The sequence below is a fragment of the Pantherophis guttatus genome, chromosome 1, assembly GCF_059756535.1.
Source record: "Pantherophis guttatus breed Tessera chromosome 1, ASM5975653v1, whole genome shotgun sequence".
NCBI classification, from domain to species: Eukaryota; Metazoa; Chordata; class Lepidosauria; order Squamata; family Colubridae; genus Pantherophis; species Pantherophis guttatus.
This window is the reverse complement of record NC_142063.1, coordinates 166,558,499-166,585,511: the sequence shown is the minus strand read 5'-3', so window position 1 is coordinate 166,585,511 and position 27,013 is coordinate 166,558,499. Positions and strand designations below refer to the sequence as shown.

The 27,013-nt window shown below is 37.7% G+C and overlaps 1 protein-coding gene across 1 annotated transcript in view; it reads left to right on the top strand.

Moving 5' to 3' along the window:
• The window catches only part of DNAH7 (dynein axonemal heavy chain 7), a 155,482-nt gene that overhangs the window by 77,015 nt on the left and 51,454 nt on the right, over nucleotides 1-27,013 (top strand). Inside the window, exons 27-42 of the mRNA XM_060688081.2 lie at nucleotides 20-232; nucleotides 1,548-1,646; nucleotides 2,625-2,873; nucleotides 3,757-3,906; nucleotides 5,701-5,883; nucleotides 8,116-8,292; nucleotides 9,019-9,150; nucleotides 9,678-9,902; nucleotides 11,222-11,419; nucleotides 13,337-13,492; nucleotides 17,007-17,175; nucleotides 18,214-18,340; nucleotides 20,624-20,843; nucleotides 21,409-22,281; nucleotides 23,789-24,018; nucleotides 25,092-25,422. Coding sequence (XP_060544064.2) covers nucleotides 20-232; nucleotides 1,548-1,646; nucleotides 2,625-2,873; nucleotides 3,757-3,906; nucleotides 5,701-5,883; nucleotides 8,116-8,292; nucleotides 9,019-9,150; nucleotides 9,678-9,902; nucleotides 11,222-11,419; nucleotides 13,337-13,492; nucleotides 17,007-17,175; nucleotides 18,214-18,340; nucleotides 20,624-20,843; nucleotides 21,409-22,281; nucleotides 23,789-24,018; nucleotides 25,092-25,422 — 3,732 coding nt within the window. The remainder of the gene's footprint in view (nucleotides 1-19; nucleotides 233-1,547; nucleotides 1,647-2,624; nucleotides 2,874-3,756; nucleotides 3,907-5,700; nucleotides 5,884-8,115; nucleotides 8,293-9,018; nucleotides 9,151-9,677; nucleotides 9,903-11,221; nucleotides 11,420-13,336; nucleotides 13,493-17,006; nucleotides 17,176-18,213; nucleotides 18,341-20,623; nucleotides 20,844-21,408; nucleotides 22,282-23,788; nucleotides 24,019-25,091; nucleotides 25,423-27,013) is intronic.

The window sequence follows — 27,013 nt, the reverse complement described above, 5'->3', positions numbered from 1 at the left end:
ATTAATGTGTGTTTAATAGGCTTTGTTTCGGACTGTTGCTATGATGGTACCTGATTATGCCATGATTGCTGAAATTGTCCTGTATTCCTGTGGATTTGTGACGGCACGGCCACTCTCTGTGAAAATTGTAGCTACCTATCGCCTGTGTTCAGAGCAGTTGTCTTCACAGCACCACTACGATTATGGGATGAGAGCAGTAAAATCAGTGCTCACGGCAGCTGGTAATCTGAAGGTAGCATTTGATGCCCTTTCTCTCTGGTCTTAGAGTTCTACCTTTTGGTATTTTGTTAGAAATAAATCTTTGTTTCTCATTTGAGAAATATAGTTTCTTTTAGGACTTATCCTGCAGGTCCAAGAAAGCAAACACTTTATATTTGAGTATGCGCAATTGGTATTGCAAAAAGACAGTGAATTATATTTTTTGATAATTCAAAAATTATAAAAAATTCATTAAACAGTGGCCAGCTTCCAAAAGTTTGGAATGCACTTCCAGGCCAACTGTTCCTCTTCCGCTTGCTTTCCCTTGCTCATAAACTTTAGCACATGAATCATGTTCATTTTAAAAGATTTTTTTTAAAAAAACAAACAAACTAGAATAACAATAACAATAGTAAAACCTAGAATCTGATCTTAACTATTTTTATGGAACATTTTCCTAAATATGACAGTGACTAAAATGTTCATGTATCATAACAAAATGTTGATTGTATGCCATAAAGGATCACCACAATGATCCTATGTGTTGCTTTCTTTCATACTGAAAACATCCAAAGCGAACTAGATCCAGCCTCAATTATATCTAGATGTATCATGAAAACTTTTTTGGCCATCAAATTTAATACATCTATTTTCAGCATACTGTACTTTATTTCAACGAAATGAACAAAATTGTCTTAGAACATTTTGTGTTTCAATACAATAACATTAAGATGCATAATTACTTTCATCCCATGTTTCTTTTATACGAAAGTTCAATCATAATACACTGAGCATCACTATGCGCAAGAATAGGGCATACTGGGGTTTACTGCCATGGTAACTGTATGTCTTCTCTATTTGCTTGAAACTTCCAGTTAAATGTCAGTTGTGTGGAAGAAAAACATTGCACATGATCAATCCATTATGACTAATAGAAGAACTTTGGCTAGATATGTGGTCAGTCTGACAACCTTTACAGACTGCACGTCCAGTGATCTGGTCTTGTCTGGCAGTATGTTGGGTTAGCTTATTGTTTGACCCAATTTAATCATACCTTTGAATGCCAAACAATCAGAAATTCATGTAGAGTTTCACGCCACAAGTCATATTAATAATATGTTGTCACTGGAAGCTTAAATACAAATCTCATCTAACAACCTAATAGCATCTGATGAGATATGAAGATGCCTTAAAAATTGCTATTACCTTTATCTTGTCCTTGATCACTACAAAAACATATCCAAAGGTAACAATTCCAATGTGAAAAACAGAGGCATGTGATTGAAGATGGTGGTACTCTGAATTAAGATAAAGTGATTACTCTGAAACTAATACTGTGTTTTATACAGCTGAAATATCCAGAAGAAAATGAAGAGATTTTGCTGCTTAGATCCATTATAGATGTTAATTTGCCTAAGTTCTTATCCCATGATCTCCCACTTTTTGAGGTGAGGAATCTTTTTAATCTAATGTGAATTAAAGAAGTAAATGATGCAGAGATTATATATTAACAGGTCCTCAGATCTCTTTTATGAGCGCAATGTTATTACTCTTGTTAGGCTATAAATTAGTTTATAAGTACTAGAGAATTAGTAGATATGTACAACTATGTTTATATTGGGGTAAAAATTTACAAAAAGCTTTTCTGGGGAAAAATACCCCATTTTTCTTTCATTCCCTTTGCCTTCATTCCTACATAAAGTCCTGTCCTTTTTATTTCTGGCATCATTACTTCTTGATTATAATTCTGCCACTCTTGCCACAGATCTAGAATTTGCCACATTGGTAGAGATTGATCTTAAAGGGGTCATCAAGCATATTCTATACCTAAATTTCTTCAGTTGTTCATTAAAAACCTTAAGTGTGAAGAGGAAATAGGAGCTTTGCAGAGCCTCTGCTCCCAGGCTCTGTGTGTCTGATGTAAATGTAAAACCACACTGTAGCGCAATGCCCACAAAGAGGCTGAACAATATTAAACAAATTCTAAATACCCACCAAAATACTTGCCCATCCATATGGGTGGCATGACTTCATTCATTGGCTTACTTGCTACAAGCTGCATTCCCCCTGCAAATAGTGGATGGTTCTTGACTACCCATTGATGAATCCTCATACTAAACCATCGTTCAACTGTGCTTTGTTGTGTAAACTACAATTGATCTGGTTCCTCAAGTTGCTGTAGCTGAAACTATGCACCATATTAAAATCAACATTGTGTCTATGTATATATGAATCTATACCTCTGAACTGGGCCTCAATAAAATGGTATATTGTATCAATGCTGGCTGAGAATTCTTGGGGGAATTTTCAGAGAAACCTATATTGCTTGGGGAAGACTTTTTGACAGCAGTCAGCTCATACAATTGATCTGAAAAGGTATTTTGGACATCTTTAAATACCTTGCTTTATTGTTCATGCTTTGGCAGGGCATCACTTCAGATTTATTTCCTGGCGTGAAGTTGCCGAAGCCAGATTATAATGACATCCTAGAAGCGATCAAGACAAACTGTGATGAAATGGACTTGCAAATGACTAACTTCTTCGCAGAGAAAATCTTACAGATATTTGAAATGATGATTGTGCGTCATGGCTTTATGATAGTTGGAGAACCCTTTGGTGGAAAGACCTCTGCCTATCGTGTTTTGGCAGCTTCATTGGGTGACCTGTGTGAAAAAGTAAATCAATTTGCTTTTGTGAAAGATCTTGTTCTAAAAAGCAAAGGTTATGCTTCTGTTCAAAATATTAAGAAGCACATTCTTAATTCAATTCAACTTATTTACTTTCCAATTATTAATAATTGCTATTGTTAAATTAAAATTTAAATTCAATGGGATTTAACTTCTCAAGAATGATGTTTTTGATTGCAAACTCAAAACATGCTTGAATTTTTAACATTAAATGTTTTAAAACTGGAACTTTAATCTAGTGATTGTAACCTAACAAGAACAGAATTGGTAGAAGTCTACAAACATTTAGTGAATGAGCTCCAATCACATACTTTCCTTGTTAACATACTTGTTAACAGTACAGATGGAATCTGCACACCTAGAGTGATTGTCTTCCCTCTGGACCCTGAAAAGAGCCATAACGTATTTTCTTACCGTTAATAGGACATGTCACCTTGTACAATTTATAGTATACATCAGTTTCTTTTCCTCTCCTCTTTATTCTGACCTTTTCTACCCTGAGGTGATTATTCTTGGCAACAAACATCCTACTGTTGACTGTATTCACTTAAGCAATTATAGGTGACCCAAAAGCTATTGGGGAAAAAAAAAGGTGATAATGAAAGTCAAATCCTTTGGCCAGTAAGTCCAAACTTTTAACCTCCACCACATGTCCTAACCCCTTGAAGAATATCTGGGGCAGTTGGATGATTTCTACTTGTTTGGAGAACATTCTATTTTTTTTTGTCAGGAAGTGCCTGCTATCCTTTTTGGAGCATGATGCTGACTGCCTTTTGTTGCTAATGACCAAGAAAAGAGTAATTTGTTTATATATTATTAGATTGATGATATAAGTGTGAAATGTGAAATGCAGTTTATTTTGTGTGTTCAGGGGCTCATGGAGGAAAATAAGGTTCAGATCACTGTTATCAATCCCAAAGCTATAACCATGGGGCAGCTGTATGGACAGTTTGATCCAGTCTCCCATGAATGGTCTGATGGTATCCTCGCTGTCAGTTTTCGAGCATTTGCTTCTTCATCTGTAAGTAGATGCTCAAAATTAAATGTTTTCAGTTTCATCATATGAAAAAAGAAAAATCATTCCAGAGATGGAAAAAAGACCCTAAGACCCTAATTTTATCTTAGCCAAACATTCTGTGATTTGATCTTTAACTATTGTATTTTAAGGAAGGATGGCTAAAGAAATCTGAATTGATTAAATCATATTCATTATAACTGGTAGTTGAGAATACATAGCACATTCTTTGTATTTTCTCATGTGTCCTGCAAAAAGAAGGAGTTGGATTACCGGCTTCAAGAAGGACTGATCCACAGGACTGACCCTTCCTCTCTTCTTGCTTGTCTGCTGTTTTCTTAACAGATTCCTAGGGGTTTATCTTATAAAAAAAGAATAATACATAACTAATACAATAAAGCATCCATAGTAGAAATAATCAATACCATTATTAATTGAAATGATACTTTATTAAGTACAGGACATGGTTGCTTAACTACAGCCTCAGGGACTGCTGGGATAGCTGTTGCTAAGCAATGCGATTATAAAGTCCAATGTCACGTGACCAGGTGGTTTAGCAGTAGCAATTCAAGCAGTCCCCATTAATAGAGTTGATAAGTGGGAACCTCATGTGACTGTGACTTGCAACTTCCTGTTGGCTTCCAAGAAGCAAATCAATAGAAAACCAGCAAGAAGTCACAACTTGTGGTCACAACTAGCTTTTCCTTAGGCAGCTTGCAAGCAGGACAAAGGATGAGCGCTGTGGGTGGGCAGGTGAGAGCTACAGAGTGCAGGTGAGTGCTACAGGCAGGTGCAAGTGCAGACAGGCAGACTATGGACAGGTGCAAGTAAAACTAGGTAGGCACAAGGGCAGATCTGTGCTATGGACAGTGGGTGCGTAATGAGGTGTTGTGGGCAGGCACTATGGCAGGGGTGTCAAACTGGATTTCTTAGAAGGCCAGATCAGCATTGTAGTTCTCATCTGTGGGCCAGCTGGGAGGAGGGGGGGAGATGAGACAGAGGCCTCCTGCAGCATCCTGCTGGCCAAAACAGGGCACCGGGGGGGAGGGGCTTGCATAGCTCCCTTACACCCCATTTTTGGCCTGGACGGCCTCCTGCAGCACTTTGTCGGCCAAAATGGGATGCGGGGGGCCGTATGAGGCCCCCTGTGCCCAGTTTTGGCCGGCAGAATGCTGCAGGAAGACATCCTGGACCCAAAATGGGCACAGGGGGCTGCAAGAGGCCCCCTTGTGCCCCATTTTGGCCGGTAGAGTGTTGCAGGAGGCTGTCCAGGCCAAAAATGGGGCACGGGGGGGTGCACGTGCACCCCCCACACCCTGTTTTGGCTGCCTGAGGCATCAAGGGCCTGTCCTTTGCTATTTCCAGGCTGGCTCCAGGGGCCAGATTAAAGCACCCTGCGGGACACATCCAGCCCATGGGCCTTGAGTTTGACACCCCTGCACTATGGGGTACAAGAACCCCATGCTACCTAATGAGAGAAAGTGGCAGGAATAGCAGGAACTTATGAGAGACACTTGGGACTTCCTGCTGATTTTCCCATAGACTTTGCTTGTAGGTAAGTGGTAGGGAAAGTTTTAAATGGCAATCATGTGACCACAAGATGATGCAACAAGTGTGAGCAAGTTGTCAAATGCCTGAATTGATCATGTGACTGCAGGAATATTGTGACAGCCACAACTATGAGGATCAGTCATAAGTCCTCACATTCAGTGCCATTGTAACTTTGAATGATCGCTGAACAAATGGTCGCTAAGTGAGGACTGCCTGTAAAGTAATATCAAAATATTTTTTTTCAACCAGACACCAGATAGGAAATGGCTTATTTTTGATGGACCAGTGGATGCTGTATGGATTGAGAATATGAATACTGTGCTAGATGATAACAAGAAACTCTGTTTGATGAGTGGTGAGATCATCCAGATGTCACAGCAAATGAGCCTTATTTTTGAACCGATGGATTTAGAAGTTGCATCTCCTGCTACTGTAAGCATACTGATTAAGAGATGGTTTCTTGATACTGAATGATTATCAGTCATCTTGAAAAAAAGAAATTGGATTAGACCTCAAGAATTATGGTTTATCAACCCATTTTCTTTTATTTCATTCAGATCTAAGGGAGTAAATCTGGAACTGAAATAACATGCCCTAGATTGTTATCTTTAAACCAACAAGTTGGGACCTCAGGATCTGAGGGTTTAGTTCTGGATTGGGTTGCACTACCTCAGACAGTCTCGGTGCACAATCTGGAGGTTTTCCTAGACTTGTGTCTCCTGATCAAAAACAGGTGGTAGTTATGACTAGGAGAGCCCTGGTACACTGTTGTGCTCTAGTTGTGCCTTTTCCTGCATCATGACTCCTAAGCTTAGTCTCTCAAACCCTAATCATCTTCCTTTTGGATTATTGCAACATTCTCTTCATGGGCCTACCTTTGAAGAGTATTCAGAAGCTACAACTGTTGCAGAATGCAGTAGCATGGACAGTTCTGATGGCCCCTCAAGTACACGAGCTGTACTGGCAGCCAATTTGCTTCTCGGCCCAATTCAAGGCATGGGTCATTACATTTAAAGCCCTTTGTGGCATGAGTCCTGGTATCTGAGGTACCATCCCACCCTTGACCCCATTCATTCCAGCAGAAAAGGCCTACTTCAAATCCCGTCAGCCAAAGAATTTTGACTGGTGGGGTTCAGGGGAAGAGCCTTTTCTGTTGTGGCCCCATCCTTTGAAATATTCTTCCGTCAGAGGTGAGGTCTGCCTCCACACTCCTTGCCTTCCTGAACAACCTAAAAACTTGGCTCTGCTGCTTGCTCTGAGGCCCCAAGAGGGGCCTGCTTCATTGGGGATGGCTGATAGGATACAAAAAGTCCTCACTCCCAGACCACCCACCATTTTGGTTTTTAAGTTTTAACTTTTCTATTCAATTTTTCTAATTTTAATTTTTGTTTTAGCACTTTTAAACTTTTTATTAGATTATAAACCATTTATAGTCACTCTTTTGGTGAAATGGACAGCATATAATTTAACAAACAAACAAATAACACACTACCAGGGGATCATGTCTGAAGACCCTGTGCTTTTAAAAAAAAATCTTGCAATTTTTGTAATGCAGAGTGTTCTCATGCCAAGATTTACCAGTTGGGAGACATTGAATCTGTCATACATGTTGTTTTGCACTGTCCTTTTTGAGTGAGTGCTTAAATTTAATAATTTCCCTCATATTTAAATTGCTCTTGCAGATCTGATGAAGAAAAAGAGCTATAGTATTCTTTTGGTGAATGTTAGAAAAGTAACCAAACCAGGGGTGAAATGTAAAATCTGTTACTACCAGTTCTGTGGGGTGGTAATATGACTGGGTGGGCGTGGCCAACTTTTTTTTAAAAAAAAACTTTTCAAAGCATTTTTTCTAATGCTTTGAAAAGCCTCTCTGCCAATCAGGACCTCAGCTGGGATCCTCAGAGAGGCTCTTTAAAAAATGCCTCTCTGCCGATCAGGGAACTCAGCTGGGATCATCAGAGACTTTTCAAAGCATTTTTTTTACCACCTCTTCGGCCAAGAGGTTGCAGAAAAAAATGCTTTGAAAAGCCTCTGATGATCCCAGCTGAGCCGTCCGATCATCAGTGGCTTTTTTTTTTTTACTTTTAAAAGCATTTTTCATTGGAAGAGGTTGTAGAAAAAATGCTTTTAAAAGTAAAAAAAAAAAGCCTCTGATGATCGTGCGGCTCAGCTGGGCATGGTGGGGGGGGGGCGCAGGGATTTTTGCTACCGGTTCTCCGAACCACCCGCCACCATCGCTACTGGATCGGGCAATCCGGTCCGAACTGGGAGCATTTCATCCCTGAACCAAACCCTATATGATACTATCGCTTTTACTTTCACTTAGTCTGTCATCTGATAAAAAATTAGACATTTTTCTGCTTGATTTTGTTTAATAGGTAAATTAAGCCAACCTTTCTTCATTGGTATGTATGTATGTATATGTATTTATTTATTTGTTTGTTTATTTATTTATTTAATAAATGTATATGCCATTTATTTTGCCATCAAGTGACTCTAGGCAGTTTACAATACGGTAAAAACAACACTATCAATACATTTCTGTGAAAAAAGGAACCCTGATAGTTTCAGCACTAAAGAATGATATTGCTTATGTATTCTTTCAATTACCTAACGAAATACCTAGAAGTTTTTATTATATGAAGGTGTTCTATCTTCCTGTAGGTTTCTAGGTGTGGAATGGTCTACATGGAACCTCATATGCTAGGATGGAGGCCTTTGATGTTATCTTGGTTACATCTAATGCCACCTACAGTCACCACTTTGCATAAAGAATTTATAACAGGCTTATTCGATAGAATTGTCCCACTTTCTGTTGAATTTATAAGAAAATGTACAAAGGTATGGTAAAGTAGTATTTATTTACTGTTTACACATGAGACATGAATGGTGTATTCACTGCGGTTAATAGTGATTCTGTAACAAAAATATTTGTGTATGTATGCGTGTATGCTTGTGTGTGTGTTAGCTTTTAGGTCATAAATGTGTGAGTTCATTTTATTTGTTTGTTTGTTCACATAAAATAAAAATATGTTTTTGCTTCAATATGGAACTCAAGGCAGGGTCCATGGGGAACTCTGAGATGGATGCCTCATTTAGACATAGTCAAGACCATTATTTGTTTCAGTGTAATAGATACTTCACTCAAAGTGGTATAAAATGTTGTCTTTTCCTGAAAATGTGGATATTGAGGTGTTTGTTTAGCTATTTATGTGCTACATTTTAAAATATATTTGTGGCAATTTAGCCCCAATGGAATAAAGATTTTAGCATTTGTTCTACAACTACACAAATTAGTCCCTATTCTACTGTTGGATTTGGTAATTATTATTTCAAGGATAGAACATTGGTTGCTAATTTTGTTCTTCCCATACCTGTTATTACAATCTTATTTCTTACCCAAAGTTCTAAGTAAAGAGTCTCTAGAAACCAACGTTTTGTTAATTGGCTCTCTGTGGCCACATTGTTAAAGGTGCATTACTGTCTAAAGCAAAATCAGTTAAAGTTGTTTCTAAATCAGTAATAGAAGAATGGTGTTCAAATTAAGTCACCTTTTTTTTTTTCTAGGAACTTTCTCCAACATCAGACACAAACCTGGTTCGGTCTTTAATGAATCTCATGGACTGCATGATGGATGAGTTTCACAATGAAGCAAAACTTAAAACTGTTACTGACCGTGAAATATTTTCATGGCTTGAGGTGGGCAAGATCTTTTAAATACACTAAATAGTTTGAATGAAGTTCTCTGAACTTTTCAGAGGTGAAAATAATTAAGTGGCCAGAATAAGCATGCCTGTGTGATGTTAAATTCATTTTATTTTTGTATCATCATAAAATTAAAGTCTTGGTTTATTGACAACCAAATCAGGTACAGTATAATAAATAGAAAATGTAACCTGTTGATAATAAAAACTAAAATATGAATATAAGAACATAGGAATAATTCTAGATCATATCCAGGCCCACCTTGGTCCACATATTTCACCATGGTCTCCATCTATGGAGTGTTGCCAAGCAGGAGATGAAGATACAGATAGTCCTCATTCACTGATTGGGACTGGCAACTCCATCACTAAGTTTAGTTTGGGATTCCCTGTTTCCCCCCCATGCAACCTTTGACCACTTGGTTGTGTTTTGTAGATTTCTTAAAACACTAAGCTTGAAACCTGAAATGGTGGTGGTGTATGTATGAATGGCTACTTTGAATTTGTTTTTGAATACTCCAGAGCACTTTTGTGTTTGCACTCACATGGTCCGTTGGAGCCAGTTGTAAAGAAGAAGATCGACTGAAGTTTGACAAGATTGTGCGTGAACTGCTTCAAGGATCAATGACTGATGAGACAAGAGAAAAGTATAAACTGTTGAGTGGGGTTGAGCATTTGCGGGCAAAAATCTTAACTGTTCCCTATCCAGAAGATGGAACAATTTATGAATATCGATTTATCAAAGATGTGAGTGTGTTTGTTTTGAACAGAGATTTTCAGAGAGTAATTGATAATTTTTTTCTCAAGATGATTTCTGATCATAATCTAATTGCTTGTATTGTGAGAGTTGGCTCATACACAAATGAAAAAAAATAGCTGTGGAAATAGTACACATTTATTTATTAAGTGCTTGATGCACTCATTACATTATGATAATAAGCAAAAGAAATAAGATTTGCCATTGAGATAAATTTATACTTATTCTCATCAGGAGGATGCTATCTAAAGTTGTATTTCAGCTGAAGTCAATGTGCTTTTAATCAGATAATTAAAATAGTCCATAACCCTTTTCCATTGAAATCAGTAGAAAGTAGTTCAGTGCCTACCGATTGGAAATAATAAACTCCAATCATTGAGCAGCTATAAATCTGCAGGGCAGGCTACTTAACAGGTGCTAGATAAAGGTTGTTTTTATGGGGGGGCGGTCTGTGTTATGAAATTCTGGTTTTATTAGGGAGAGGCAGAACCTGCCGTCCAGAACCTTGCTTTTAAATGTCTTATCAATTTGTAAGTTGTCCAGAGTTGCTGGGAGTCAAGCAACCTATAGATAAAATAAATAAGTAAATAAGTAAACAAACAAACTTAGAAATTTCATCTTAGCCATTGACAGAAAAAAACAAGGAAAATCAATTCTCAATTTCTGCAGGGATGATCTCTCCAGACCATGTCAGGACCTGATCCTGAATTTTAAATTTAGAAATATAGCACACAGTGTACAAAAACTTTACAATCTTTTGTTATTTATTATTATTATTATTATTTAATCTTTAGTGAGATTCACAGCCTTTGAGGCTGGTTAATAGCTCAGCAGCTCAAGTCCTAACCAAGGACCTAGGAACTGTTAAGGTATCGTCGGAGGATGTAAGCTGTTCCAAGTAAGGTGGTTTTTTGTAGAGTCAAAATGTTCAAGTCCGGCAAATTTAGAATTTCTAAATAGCGGGGTAGCCCTTTGGGTATTGCTCCAAGGGCTCCAATTACAATCGGGACAACACACAATTTCTTTTTCCACAGTCGCTCAACTTCAATTTGCAAATCCCGGTACAACAACAACAACAACAACAACAACAACAACAACAACAACAATAATAATAATAAAAAATTAAATTTATTATTAAAATTATAAAGAAAAAACCCAATGCTGACATAAATACATAGTTTAAAAATTCAACTATAAGCACAATGAGATATGCATGGTATAACTGGATCAGGAAATTGCAGGTTCAAGTAATTTTTTTCCCCTCTTACTGCAATGCTTTCTGATTATTTGGTCCTAAATTTTGAAACAGGGAGCTGGAAGATGGGAACCATGGATAGAAGCACTTCAGTCAGCTCCACCTATACCAAAGGATATGATGTTCAACGAAATAATTGTTCCCACTTTAGATACTATACGATACTTTTCATTGATGGAGTTACTGACAACACATCAGAAGCCTACCATATTTGTTGGACCCACAGGAACTGGCAAGAGTTCATATATTATAGTATGTATACATAAAACATGCATTATACTTGGTACAAGATCTCTATAGTTTCAATTTAAAAAATGGGTTGCTCCAGGAAAACTAGATCCTTAGTTTCTTAATTTGAACCTTCAGATTCAGATTGGTTGTGTTCAAATGATCCTTCCTTCCTTCCTTCCTTCCTTCCTTCCTTCCTTCCTTCCTTCCTTCCTTCCTTTTCCTCCCTCTCTCCCTCCCTCTTCTTAGTCTCCCATGAAACCTCTTTCAATTCTGGGAAATCCTAGAGTTTCACAGAATGAGAAAAACCCCAGTGTTTTCTAGTTCCATCTGAAGATCTCTGTCTTAAAGGGCTTGTGATACCTGCCCTCAGTCCACAATACATCCATGCCATGGGGTAGAACATGTTAAATGTTCTTCTGAAATAGTGGCCACACTCCCAACTTTATTTATTCACAACAGCTGTTGGAGAGTTGTAGCATGTTGGAAGGAATGGTCAGATTGAACTGAGGTTTTGTGTTTTGTTTTTTTCCCACCACCCATGTGTTATGCACACTGGGGATACCTGTGAAAACAAGATAAAAAGGGACATACTTATAAGGTTAACTTGCTATACTGGCTTTTGTTTTAAATAAAGTTAAGTATGATATAGAATGTGTGTGTTAGACCATTTTGAAGTCTTGAGGATTGTTAATATACGATTTGTGTTATTTCAATACAAATGTTGTTTTCCAATAAAATATCACCATGGCAAATAGTAACCATGGCAAGAAGGCCTGCAGAAAACTTTTTCCAAAAATATCTTTTTTATTTTTTCCAACATTATTAGTTGTTTGTACTTATTATGATGAAAATCATAAGCTACTTCTTTAAATATGTTTCTCTTGTTCTTTACTTTCTCTTTCTTTTTTCCCCCTGTACACCTTTTATTCTCTTTTTTCTTTACTTTTCCTTCTTTCTGAGTTTAGTTTGTAGTTTCTTTTACTTTTGTTATTAAATCTTTCAATAAAAATGCATTTTTTAAAAAAAAGGAAAGTGGCAAATGGCTCTTAACAATTGTTTTGCTAATTTTAATGTTAACCAATTTATTTTGATTTTATATGACGCACCTAAATTACAAATTATTTTTTCAATAAAGCACTGTAATGGGTTTTTATTTAATCACTCTTTAATGTGACTTTCGTTTATTACTGTTTTAAAGTATTAGTACCGGTAGCATGGTTCAGATGAAACAGTGAAGTGTTGTTTACATAATTGCTGCAATATTATTGTTGGCAATCAGTCTTATTTTACCTACGGTAAGTAAAGGTCTACCTGCATTTATTGAAATGGCCACTATGCTTTAATCCGTTCATGTGATACTCTGGAACTTGCTAATGAGTCCAATAATATCAGTGATGCATTCAATCTTAATCGATATAAAAAGGTGTCTTTAAATTTATAATCCTTTTGGTTTATTTCTGCAGGAATCTCATTAGGGAGACTTGAATGTTAATGACTTTGCGTTTGTCATTTTTCTAAAGAGAATAACTAGCAAACTTGAAGGGAAAAACCACCTCATTTGAATGACTTGCAATACAAGAAGCTCTTCTGCTTGTCTTTTTCTGTGCTGCCACATTTTTTTTTTTTTATTTTAATTTGATTTATATGCCGCCCTTCTCCGGAGACTCAGGGCGGCTTACAGTGCGTTAAGCAATAGCCTTCATACTTTTGTATATTTATACAAAGTCAGCTTATTGCCCCCACAAACTGGGTCCTCATTTAACCTACCTTAGAAAGGATGGAAGGCTGAGTCAACCTTGAGCCTTGGAGAGATTCGAACCAGCAGTAAATTGCAGGCAGCTGTGTTAATAACAGGGTGCTTTAAACCACTGTAGTACCAAGGCTCTTTGATATGCTCATGTGACCCAATCTCATCTCTTTTTAAAACTATCTTGACAGGATTTTCTCTTAAACCGTTTAAATAAGGAAATCTACAAACCACTGCTCATTAACTTCTCAGCGCAGACGACGGCAGCCCAGACTCAGAACATCATTATGTCTAAGCTTGATAAAAGGAGGAAAGGAGTCTATGGTCCACCCCTAGGAAAGAAAATGGTAACTTCTAAAAAAGTGAAATGCAACTTCTCGCCCTGCTTATGGCAGGCTCTCTGTATTTTTTTTAATTGGTATATTTTGAGTGCCAATACATCCCTCGTCAAAAGTAAATTGCTGCCTAATTTTAAAACGTAGCAAAATGGTTATACAAACTTTCCCAGAGATTTTAAACATGGAAGCAGCAGTTTTCACATGTATCTCACGTTCACAATGGGTATGGTATCGCTATAGTTTTCATTCCAAACCTGTATAAGAATACAAATGAGTCAGTTTTGGTCTATAGGTTAAGAAGCTGGGCTAGAAACCAGGAGACTCTGTGAGTTCTAGTCCTGCCTTAGACATGAAAGCCAGCTGAATGACTTTGGGCCAATGGGCCAGTTACACACACTCAGCTCAACCCGTCTCACAGAATTGCTGTTGTGGAACAAATAGGAGAAGGAAGTATTAAGTATGTTTGCTGCCTTGAGTTATTTATAAAATAATAAAGATGGGATAATAATAATAATAAAAAAAGATCATAGAAGAAATAACCCATGTAGTGCAACTCTAAATCTGATTCAGAGTTTGGATTTGCTTTGTTAAATTTGCTTAATTTGTTAAAAAGGAATGTGGAGGCAAAATTCTGGATCATGTAATCTCCAAAATCCAACTATCACTGCCAAATAATTCAGAAGCTACATTTACTGCCAAATAAATCCAACTTTCTTTGGAGCACACCTTGAATCTGTTAATTCCTTCTGCATCATACTACTCACCTTGAGTTTTCGTGACTTTTTTGAATTCATTGATTCACACACAATCTTAAAGAAGTCCCGAGAATAAGTCAAGAAGCAGTCAAGTGCTGTGATTTTCAGTTCCTCCCTCCTTGGACCACAGGTCTGGGGAATGAAAGAAGGGCGAAAGTGGGAAGAGGAACAACTGTCTAAGCTGTCCTGATAGATGCTGATTCCAACTGCACTTAGCTGGCAACCCACCATTCTATTGCTTTGGAGTAGATGTTAATGGCATGCAAAAATGAACGAATTGCCTAGGTGAAGCAATTACTAGATCACCTGTCTCATGCAAACAAGTCTTAAGTACATTTCGATTACTGGATAGAAGACAGCATTTTGGCAGTGATGGTTTGTCAGTAATTCTGGCTGAAGTAATTGGAGCTAGACCATGTTTATACCCCATCCTCTCTCTACACACCCACCCACCCACAAAAACACACACACAATTTATGTATACATATGATGACCCACCTTTCTAGACAGATGTTATTCATGGCATCTAGAATGGTAGAGTAATGAGATGGGAACAATGTATCACATCATTTTAGATTGAGAATTAATGATTATATTTTACTATTCTCTGGAGTAAAGAGAAGAAGCAGACATCTTTACATAACTCAAAGGAAGAAACTTGGGTTCTTTATTTAAGTTCTCTAGAATCTGCATATTCTTGCAACAAGGTATAAATATAATGAATCAATCACTCAATCAATAAAAAATTAATAAATAAGTGCATATTTCTAATATGACTTTTTTGAGAAAACAACCTCAAATTACAAATTATGTGTAAAACTAAGAAACCACTTAAAAAACATCAAATAATTTAAAGACCCATACTATGGGCCAAAAGAAATAGCAGACTAATAGAAAGCCAAAACAAATGTAATGAAGGTCATAGCAAATGCAACTCAGCGGTTTCCAATCTACTGCAGAACTTTAATTTTGGAAATGGAAACGTCATCCTCCAAACAGCTTCCCAAAAACTCTGACACAAGGAAGATTAGGGCTGTGACACCAAAGGCTATAGGAAAAAAGAGTGATTGTAAACAGCTGAACAAAATTTGCACTAGTAGAAAATGTAGTGAAAAGACTTAGACCTGTAATTTTCTCATCCACTGATTTTGTTACTGGCTAATAAACTGCCATTTAGCAGTTCAAATTGAGTAAAGCTGCCTCCATTAACATGCAAAAAAATTGCAAAGAATTCATTGTGCAGATTTTTTAAATCTTTTTTCCCCCTTGCAATCAGTTTGTATTGTTTCATTGATCAGCCTGCTCATGGGCAACTTCTACAGCAATAGCCATTTTTAAGATACAGGAAGAAAAACGAGTTCATGTGCAAAATTCCTCACAGAAGAAAAAAAGAGAGGAAAGAATTAGCTTGGGTTCACATATTACACTAAGACATGGCTTGCTTAATCACAGTTTATTAATTATACTACAATTATGTTTATGCAGCACAAAGAAAAAAAAACATTATAATTTAGCATGGTACATTAGAGCTGCAAAAATGAGGATGGAAGAATTTCCTTAATACGTATCTCTAGTGGTCTTCAGGGACACGGTGGCTCAGTGGCTAAGATGCTGAGCTTGTTGATCGAAAAGTCGGCAATTCAGCAGTTCGAATCCCTAGTGCCGCGTAACCGGGTGAGCTCCCGTTACTTGTCCCAGTTTCTGCCAACCTAGCAGTTCAAAAGCACGTAAAAAATGCAAGTAGAAAAATAGGGACCACCTTTGGTGGGAAGGTAACAGCGTTCCATGCGCCTTTGGCGTTTAGTCATGCCAGCCACATGACCACGGAGACGTCTTCGGACAGCGCTGGCTCTTTGGCTTTGAAGCGGAGATGAGCACTGCCCCATAGAGTCAGGAATGATTAGCATGTATGTGCGAGGGGAACCTTTACCTTTTTAGTGGTCTTCCAGATTTTTGTAATGCAGATACCAAAGATATATACTTTTAGTACCATACTGAATAGCCATACTCAGTATATCTATCCTAAGAGTAGGTACAGGTAGTCCTCAACTTAAGTGAGACATTTGTTAAGTGAATTTTGCCCCATTTTATGACCTTTCTTCCCACAGTTGTTATCTGAACCATTGCAGTTGTTACATTAGCAACAAGGTTGTTAAATGAATCTGGCTTCCTCATTGACTTTGCTTGTCAGAGGGTGGGTTGTCACCAGAAGTGATCACATAACCTTGGGACACTGCAACCGTCATAAATATGAGTCAAATGCCAAGCATCTGAATTTTGCTCATGTGACTATGGAGATACCGCAAAGGTTGTAAGTGTGAAAAATGGTCATAAGTCACATTTTTCAGTGGCGTTGTAACTTTGAACAGTCACTAAATGAACTTTGTAAGTTGAGGACTACCTGTATAGTACAGGCAGCAGAGCAAAGGATCGAATGCTGTCCTTAACCCTTGATTTAGAACAGAGCTAAAGTACCTGAGATGTAGGCTGAGATGTATTGGACTCCAATCAATAACTATAGAAAGGGGGAATTTTCCCATAGCATCTTACCCTGTCTTAGTAATTTGCATGTAAAAAGAAAGTAAGTTGATTGTGATTGATTTGCCTGGAAACAAGCTTACTCTAAATGAGCTCAGCAGCATATTTTTTAATTTTAATTTTTAAATTTAATAAATAAATAAATAAATAAATAAATAAATAAATAAATAAATGTCTTTGGGTGTAACTTGTGGACCACGTACAGAATCAGTGTCCTTTTGTTTTTTAAGGTGGTATTTGTTGATGATGTCAATATGCCAGCAAGAGAAGTCTATGGGGCTCAACCTCCAGTGGAGTTACTTCGTCAGTGGTTGGATCACTGGAACTGGTATGACCTGAAAGACTGTACTATGATTAGACTTGTGGACATCCAGATCATTTGTGCAATGGGGCCGGCAGGTATGCTTTTTACTTCTAGTTAGAGAATCCATCTCTAAAGTGCCAAATGTGCTACTGATTTATTCTTTTTAAATATTCAAATTAAGTCATGTCTTTTGTTGTCATCCATGCATCATCTTTTAAATTTGCTTGTATGGGAAGGGGCCTCTAAGGCTGAAAATGGCCGAGTCTCTCTGGATCTTTGAGAGGGTCTGTAAAGAGCCTCAATGCTCTGTTACAGTTGAGCGGAGGGTTGCAAAAATGAGTCCTCTTCTCTCTCCCCCACCACCCGAGTTTCCTATGAAAATATGCAGGGAGATCTACAATTTAATATGTGGAAAAAAATAATTCCAGAATTCCTTGTCTGAGCTAGAAACACACAAGCTGATCCATGCTTTTAATTGCTGTTTTTTTCCCAACACAAAGAAGTAAAGATACCATTTTTGTTTAAAAGATATGGTTTGTTTAAGAGATCCCATAAACCAGCGGTCCCCAACCTTTTGGGCACCAGGGACTGGTTCCATGGGGAGAGATTTTTTCGTGGACCGGAAAGGGCATGTTTTCGCGTGCTGCCTGCATCCCGCAGATGGGGCTTTGCTTATTTGTGGGGTCTTGTTTCTGGCATGCTGCGGACCAGTGCCAGTCCATGGACCGGGGGTTGGGGACCCCTGCCATAAACCTTTTCTCAACGTGATTAAAGATGTAGATTTGTCACTGATGAATCCTACCTTTGACCAATCCTAAATATTAGCATGGATTGAGAGCCTTTATAAGTAATAACTGTAGTTCTTTAGCGTGTGCTTATTGATGTAGCAAGGCTTCGGATAGGATTGCTGTCACTTTGACTGTATTAGTGTGTAAAATGCTTACAAATCCCTCCTTCCTCAAAATAAATTGTCTTTTGCCTGTGGCCTGTGTATTTGGATTATAGAAGCTGCTCTTAATACGAAGTCTCCTTTAATTGATGCATGGAGAGTAGGAAGAATTCAAATTGGTTGCAGAAGTGTTTGATAGATTTAGATTTATTGAATGTACATCAGTGATTTGCTTCCCCTACAGGTGGAGGTCGAAATGCAATCACTCCTCGATACCTGCGACACTTCAACACAATTACCATTAATGAGTTTGATGATGTTTCGATGTATACAATTTTCTCCCGAATATTAGATTGGCATCTTACTCTATGGTAGGTGACGTTGTTATATTGTGGCATATTAACCTAAATAAAAAAAGATAATGATAACCTGCCGTAATATCCTTCCTAAACATCATGCCATCCAGAAGCGTTATACTGTAGTATCTGCATTTCCCACCAGCAGGTCTCCAAAGATATTGACCCTCTGATAGCATCACAACATGCCAATATACTGTAGTAAATCTTCAAATTAACTATTAAAAGCCATTCCCCTCCCCAACTAGGAGAGCACACTCAGTTTCCTTAGTAATACACCACTTTACAGCTTTCATATCCATATTCCTGGACCCCCAAACTAGATATCAAAGCCATGTCTTCAGGTCCTGATGGAAGTCCAGCAAGACTTCTTCTGGGTCCCATCAGATGACATTCATTCATGGACAGGGTCTGCAACATGACCGTCTGCTGGATGTGATAGTTATAATTTTATATTTTATGAATAAATGAATGGATTAGGATTGACACAAATAGCAATAGCACTTAGATTTATATACCACTTCACAGTGCTTTATAGCCCCCTCTAAGAGGTTTACAGAGTCAGCATATTGCCCTCGACAATCTGGGTCCTCATTTTACCAACCTCAGAAGAATGGAAGGCTGAGTCAACCTTGAGCCGGTCAGAATTGAACTGCCAAACTGCTGGCAGCCAGCAGTCAGCAGAAGTAGCCTGCAGTACTGCATTCTAACTACTGCACTACCATGGCTCTTCCATAAAAAAGGGAGGCACTTCCCTAAAAAAGTTGGCTGTTGTGTCCTGAATTGTATCTATTTTCCAACTAGTTGCCAATTGTGCAATCTTCAGTGTTCTGAATATGAACATCTTCATATCCAAATAAACAAGGAAATTACTGTATTACAGGTAGTCCTCAACTTATGTCCACACCTGAGCCAAAAATTTACGTTGCTAAGTGAAACATTTCTTAAGTGAGTTTTGCCCCATTTTATGATTTTTCTTCAAGACCGCCTTCTACTGCATAGCTCCCAGCGACCGGTAAGATCCCACAGAGTTGGTCTCCTCCAGGTCCCGTCAGCTAAACAATGCTGGCTGGCGGGCCCGCAGGGCAGAGCCTTCTCTGTGGCTGCCCCAGCTCTCTGGAACCAGTTACCTCCTGAGGTCCAGACTACTCCCACCCTATTGGCCTTCCAGGAAGCGGTGAAGACCTGGCTTTTCCGGCAGGCCTGGGGCCGTTGATCTCGCTGTTCAATCTTGCGAGATCTGGCCATGGATGGTGTGCATGTGTTTTTAATGTTTTTAAAATGCTTTTATAATGTTTTTTTTTAAAATTTTTATGTTCATTGTTTGTATTATTTTTGTTGTAAGCCGCCTAGAGTCCCTTGGGAGTTGGGTGGCATAGAAATATGATTAATTAAATTAAACTAAATTAAATTAATTCTTGCCACAGTTGTTAAGTGAATCATTGTAGTTATTAAGTTAGTAACACGGTTGTTAAGTGAACCTGGCTTTCCCATTGAATTTGCTTGTCAGAAGGCCACAAAAGCTGATCACATGACCCCAGGACACTGCAACCGTCATAAATATGAACCAGTTACCAATTATCTGAATTTTGATTACATGATCATGGGGATGCTGCAATGGTCGTAAGTGTGAAAAACAGTCATAAACCAATTTTTTGCAGTGCCATTGTAACTTTGAATGATCACAAAATGAACTGTTGTAAGTCAAGGACTAACTGTATTCCTAGAATGTTACTTGGTCTGACCCAATAATCTTATTATAAGCTAAAGAACACCAAGAACTGGATAACTAAGCATCTAAAGAATGTTATAAACCAGAGAATAGAATATGAATTTCCCTGAGTAAACAAATTGGAAGAATAATTAGAGATCAATATTTCTGGATTGGTCTCATAAAATGAATATGGTGTAGTGTCTGACTCTTGATCACTGCTTTTGAGTGATAATTTTTGGTCCTTGATTGCTTGAAGGTCAAGGTCTCTTAAATCAGTCTCATGGATTGTAAAATAATTTGACTTCTTTGTGAAATTCATTCATACCATCTGGACAAAATCTGCACAAGTCCCCCGTTCCTGGCATTTTAAAAATCTTTTCATAAAGGGTAGTTGCTGGTTTTGTTTAGTGAATAGCTTTATTGATGACTATTACTATATATCCAAGTATTTTATAGCCATTGTCTGTAAACCAAACTTATATTTAAAATGCAATACAAAGAATTTGATGAATATAGGAAAATGTTCAAGTTTCTATTTTGTGTTGTATGAGTTGTCCTACTGCTTTCATCTTTTCAATCAACAGTTACAACTTCCCTTCGGAATATGTTCAACTGACTGCACAAATTATTAATAGCACAATGACTGTATACAAAGAAGCTATGGATAATTTGCTCCCTACACCCACCAAATCTCACTATTTGTTCAATTTGCGAGATTTCTCTCGGGTCATTCAAGGGGTTTGTCTGTCACGACCTGAAACAACCATTTCTACAGGAACCATAAAACGCCTTTGGGTTCATGAGGTAAATTTTCTATTAGTAACTTAACTGACGGCTCAGTCTTACATTTGCTTGCAAAATATTTTCGTATATGATAAGGTACTGAATCGTTGAAAACTAGTAGCATAAGCAATTAACTGCTGTGCCTTGCATAGCTGTTTCTACTTAAAAGAATCCAACAACAGAAAGGATCATATAGCTAAAATTATATAAATCTGTGACTAGCCATACTCGCTGCAGTATCCATTTTGGGAATGAATAATATCATCTGCCCTACTGTGGAGATCATGATGATTAAGAGTAAGGTACCCTTCCTCATCATGGTGCTGTCTGAGGATGATAGGAATTGCAGTCCCATCTGGAGAGCATCATGTTGAGGAAAGCTGTTACCGGACTACACTGTGTTCATGCCAAAGTAAAGACATTGATGACAGAAAATAGCTTTTCCACATGATATTTAGTTATTCCCTTTATAGGGAATTATATAGCTTCTCAAGTTTAATAATTTTTCCTGACAGAATGTATGTTTCTGTGTCATAGAAATTGTAATTAATTATTATAAACAATCATACTAACGTCTTTTATGCAGGTCCTTAGAGTATATTATGACCGCTTGGTAGATAAAGCAGATCGATCGTGGCTGGTTGAATGCATCCGTGAAGTAGTAACCAAGCATTTGGAAGAAGATTTTAATGAACTTTTCCAAAATCTGGATTTCAATTATGATGGTAGGGTAGAAGAGGATGATTTGCGAAGCTTGATGTTCTGTGATTTTCATGATCCTAGAAGGGAGGATACAAATTATAGGGAAGTCTTGGATGTGGATGAACTGAGAGGAGTTGTCGAGGGCCATCTAGAAGAATATAATAATATGAGCAAAAAGCCAATGCAGCTGGTTTTATTTCGATTCGCTATAGAGCATGTTTGTAGAATTTCACGCATTTTGAAACAACCCCGTAGCCATGCCCTTCTGGTTGGTGTTGGTGGAAGTGGTCGACAGTCCCTAACCCGTTTAGCAGCATATATGTCTGACTACACGCCATTCCAGGTTGAAATCTCAAAGAGTTATGGGCCCAATGAATGGCATGAGGACCTAAAAGCCATTCTAAGGAGATCTACTGAAGGTGAGATGCAAGGTGTTTTCTTATTCACTGACACCCAGATAAAAAGAGAGTCATTTTTAGAAGACATAAACAACTTGTTAAATGCTGGAGAAGTGCCAAACCTCTTTGCAGTTGATGAGAAACAAGAAATCTGTGAAAAGATGCGCTCCATTGATCGCCAGCGGGATAGATCCAAGCAGACTGATGGTAGTCCCATTGCTCTTTTCAATATGTTCATTGATCGTTGCCGGGATCAGCTCCATGTTGTCTTGGCTATGAGTCCCATTGGAGATGCCTTCCGAAATCGTCTCCGGAAGTTTCCAGCTCTTGTTAATTGTTGCACTATTGATTGGTTTCAGGTAAGATTCTGAAGTACAACTGTGAAAAATGATTAGAGTTCCAAATTAGAGATTAATTGAAACAATGGTTTAAAGCTGGCTTCTTTATTCTGCTGTTTCCGAAAGCTATTTAAGTATATATCTGCCATGTATATAACTTTAAGATGTGGTTAAGTATGGATTCCTTGTGGCTTGTTTAATCATTTGTAAATATTGGTGTAATAAAAAGAACAAATAAAAATACAGGTAGTTCAATTCATTTAGTGACCATTCGAAGTTACAGTGGTACAGAAAAAAATGACTTATACCATTTTTCACACTTATGACCATTGCAGCATACCCATGGTCACATGAACAAAATTCAGATGCTTGGTAACTGACTCATATTTATGATGATTGCAGTGTCCTGGGGTCATATGATAATGTTTGGTAACCTTCTGACCAGCAAAGGCAATGGGGAAACCAGATTCATTTAACAATCGTGTTACTAATTTAACAGTTGCAGTTAACAATTGTGGCAAGACAACTGTGGGACAAAACTCACTTAACAAATGTTTCACCTAGCAACAGTAATTTTGAGCTACATTGTGGTCGTAAGTCGAAGACTATCTGTACTGTTTCCTTAACATATGTTTTTACTTAAATTCTGATGTTTTTTCTATGTTCAGAGGTTTCTTTTTAAGTGAAAGAATTATATAATCCCCCTGACTGTATTTTTAAATAATACATATATATTTCTTTTTTAGCTAATAGTTTTTGGAGCACAATAATTTGGACTAGGGCTATTGTTCAAAACTAAATGGATAGGTGGCTGGCCTGCTGCTTTCCTTTCATCCTGCAGGCTCCCTCACTCTGCAGCTTCTCTTAGGCCAGAAAAAACCCTAAGAGCTTCAAACATGGATAAATGTTTGAATAAATACATTTTCAATTTATTTATTCAAGATATGAATTTGCTCTTTAAGCTTAAGTGATTTGTATTATGTATCCATGATAGCTTTTTTTTTTTTCTATTCAAAATCACTCATCACTGTTTTTGCTAGTCTCTTTGTTAAGACCCTGTGAGTTTCATAGAATCCCACTAGTATATTTTCAGTGATGGCTTCTTAAAGGTGGGGGAAAAAAGACATGAATGGCCAAGCTTTCTCCAACCACACAAATCTGTTTTTGTTGCCTCTGGAATTTCTCTACCCCATGGTACCCTTGCCACTAAAATTCAGCAATATGATATAAACATATTTTCAATGCTTTCTATGGCTTTAGCTAAGTAAAACTATTTAAACGTTAAAAAGGCCTGGTTCATTAAACATGGCCCTTGCCATTTTCTGACAAGGCTACATTTTTCTCCTGCCACTTGCAAATGGTACCTATCTAACTTTTTTCCGGGTGGCCTTTAGCCTGTTATGAAACCTATCCAGTAGTTGTGCTCTTCTCTTTTTAATGGCTCTTTTTAACCCATGACTTTATGCAACACTCTTTTTCCATAATAACAATCAAATGTTATTTCCCTCCCCGCCTTCCTTAAATTCAGTCATGGCCTACAGATGCTTTGCAGGCAGTTGCCACTCGCTCCCTGGGCGACATTGAAATGTCTGAAGAAACCCGAGCTGGCTGCATTGATATGTGTAAAAAGTTTCATACCTCAACCATTAATTTGTCTGAATTGTTCTATAATGAGCTCCAGCGACACAATTATGTAACACCAACTTCATACCTGGAATTAATTTCCACTTTCCAATCCCTGCTGGAAAAAAAGAGAGCGTAAGTATGATTGATGTAACATTTGTTATCAAAAGTAATCTAAAGTTTCTTCCACCACTGCCTCTCCACCCCCCCCCCCACTCCATCTCAGCAGAGTCCAACAAGGGATGCATGTAAACAGAAATGATATACACTGCAGAGATCTCGCACACAAGAAAGGCAGCTTTCCTTCTACCCAAAGAATGATTAAAAACAATTGTTATAATTACTATATTGCAGCTGCTAGAAGATAACATAGCATAAAATATCTGATGTTTAAATAGTTCAAGAATAAGAATGCAAATGAGAACTTGCTGGCTTATCTAGATGATAATTATTCCCAAGAAAAACTAAAAGGAAAATTTTATTTTTATTTTTTAAAATCAGTTTATCATAGGTATAGATAGATAACTGGCTTATAAATCAATGTCAAGTATGGTTCTTTGAAAAAAAATATTTCAGATACAACTTTCTATTTTCTGTTTCATTTTTATTTGTATTTTAATTAATGAGGTTCCATTGTTGAATTTTATTGAATATTATATTTTCAATAGTTACTTTATAGGGGACTTAGCCTTATAGGGCAGATGAGTGGCAAAAATGTATTAATAAAATAATAATATTTTGGGTTTGGTTCTGGAAGCTTGTCTTCATTTATTGATTGATTGAGTTAACCCCCTTATGTGTGGTTCTTTACCGTTTTTCCGAGTAGCCTAAAATGCAGAATAAAGTCAATATTATAAAAGAGTGCTCCAAACAATGTATAAATCAAAAAGCAAACAAAAATCTCCAGCCCCCAAACCTTGTAAGGATTGCAGCTTCAGGTGACACCAATGGCCAGAAACTTTTGGAAGCCTTTTGGAAAGCAGCTGAAGAAGCATCTCTTTCACGAGGATTTAAATAAATCATCTTAGGACTCAAGAAATACACTATAAATTTACTGGATTGGAAGAGGAATTTGTAGAAGTAGTGCTGAGTAAAGACACAATTTCTGTCTTGATGGTTGTGTGGGTGGGTGGACGTTTGGGGATGAAATTAATGATACTCTTATGATGACAATGTCATTCAGATTCTATCTTCTGATTTATCTCCAGTGAGGTGATGAAATTGAAAAAGAGATATGAAGTGGGCTTAGAGAAACTGGACTCAGCTGCTGCCCAGGTGGCCACCATGCAGGTGGAACTGGAAGCCTTGCAGCCCCAGCTAAGGGTAGCGAGCAAGCAAGTGGATGACATGATGGTTGTTATTGAGAAAGAATCTTTGGAAGTTGCAAAGACGGAGAAGATTGTGAAGGCTGATGAAGAGGTAGCCAATGAACAAGCCATGGCTGCCAAAGCCATCAAAGATGAATGTGATGCAGATCTGGCAGAAGCCTTGCCAATCCTGGAAAGTGCATTAGCCGCTCTGGACACTCTGACCGCACAGGTATGGCCTCTGTTTCACTCTTGCTGAATTTCTTCATCTGAAAGAGGCAGGCACACTGACTTATTCATACTTTGTGTTTTTGTAGAGAAAGGTCAAGATTGACATAGCATTAATTTGTTACAGTGCTACAGGATTTTACTTTTGTCCCATTTAAAAAGGTGCCCTCTTCCTTAGAGATAAGACATTGCCTAGCTCAGCATTGTTCTTCTAGAATTATTTGAAAGGTTGAGCAAGTTAGTAACATAAACAGACTTATTCAGTTTCAGTTATACTGAAAGAGAGAATGAAAGAAGAGACAGAGATAATGTCACTTTGCCTCAGATGGCAGGAGCAGAACCAGTGAGTTAAAGCAACAAAAAAGTTGATTGAGGACAGGCGGAATTTCCTGATGGTAAAAGCTGAGAACCAGTGGAATAGTTTCCCTCGTAAAGTGGCATGTTTCCCTTCACTGGAGGTTTTAAAACAGAGGCCAGATTAATCTATCTAAAAAGCCTTAGAAAATCCTGTAGCCAGGGTTAAAGGGATGACCTTGCTCTGAATTTGATTATTTTGTTTGGAATTTGTTCTATTTGAGGCAATTTATTGAAGGTTCTTGATAAGAAATGAAAGGAAAGATTGGGATGCACATTTCTGTCCATTGAAAATATATTTTAAAAAAATGTTAAGTGCTAAAACTGAGGCTGAAATTGACCATTTGCCATGTATCCAAATTAGTTATCAGATACTGTTTGGCATCTGTCAGAATTGTTTGACATTTCCATTGGTCTACAAACATAAGATCTAGCAGAGAATGTCAACGCTCACTGCATATTATTCATTAGTATGGGTGTCTCAAGGATACTGATATAATGCTGAAAAACATTTGAATTAGTTGAAATTGAAAAATAAGGGAGAAGACAACTAAATGTAATGATACTTAATCCGGATTACTTAATCATAATCACATCACCAGAAATCCTATAAAGGATTGGAATGCAATGAGATTATCATGTGCTTGGAAATAATGAACAGAATCAGTTTTCAAAATTAACTGCTAAAGTTAGGAAAAACACAGTTTTCAGTCCAACTGTGCAAATTATAATTTTTCTTTTTAAAAAAGGGATTAAAATTGTTTTTTGAGCAAAACATTAAGAGTATGTAGGTGCATGTGTGTGTATAGTGTGGGTCTGAAGCAGGGGTGAAATCCAGCAGGTTCTGACAGGTTCTGGAGAACCGGTAGTGGAAGTTTTGAGTAGTTCAGAGAACCGATAGCGGAAATTTTGAGTAGTTTGGAGAACCAGCAAATGCCACTCCAGAGTGGGGTGAGAATGGAGATTTTGCAATATCCTTCCCCCAGGAGTGAGGAGTGAAAGGGGATTTTGCAATATCCTTTCCCTGGAGTAGAGTGGGAATGGGAATTTGGCAGTATCCTTCCCCTGCCACGCCCAGCAAACAACACCATGCCCACCAAACAACACCACGTCCACCAAGCCATGCTCATAGAACCGGTAGTAAAAAAATTTGAATTTCACCACTGGTCTGAAGAGTGTCGCACGTGATGCCTTAATCCAGCATTTGGTTCATCTCCCTGTTTACCAAAAGGAGCCCACTA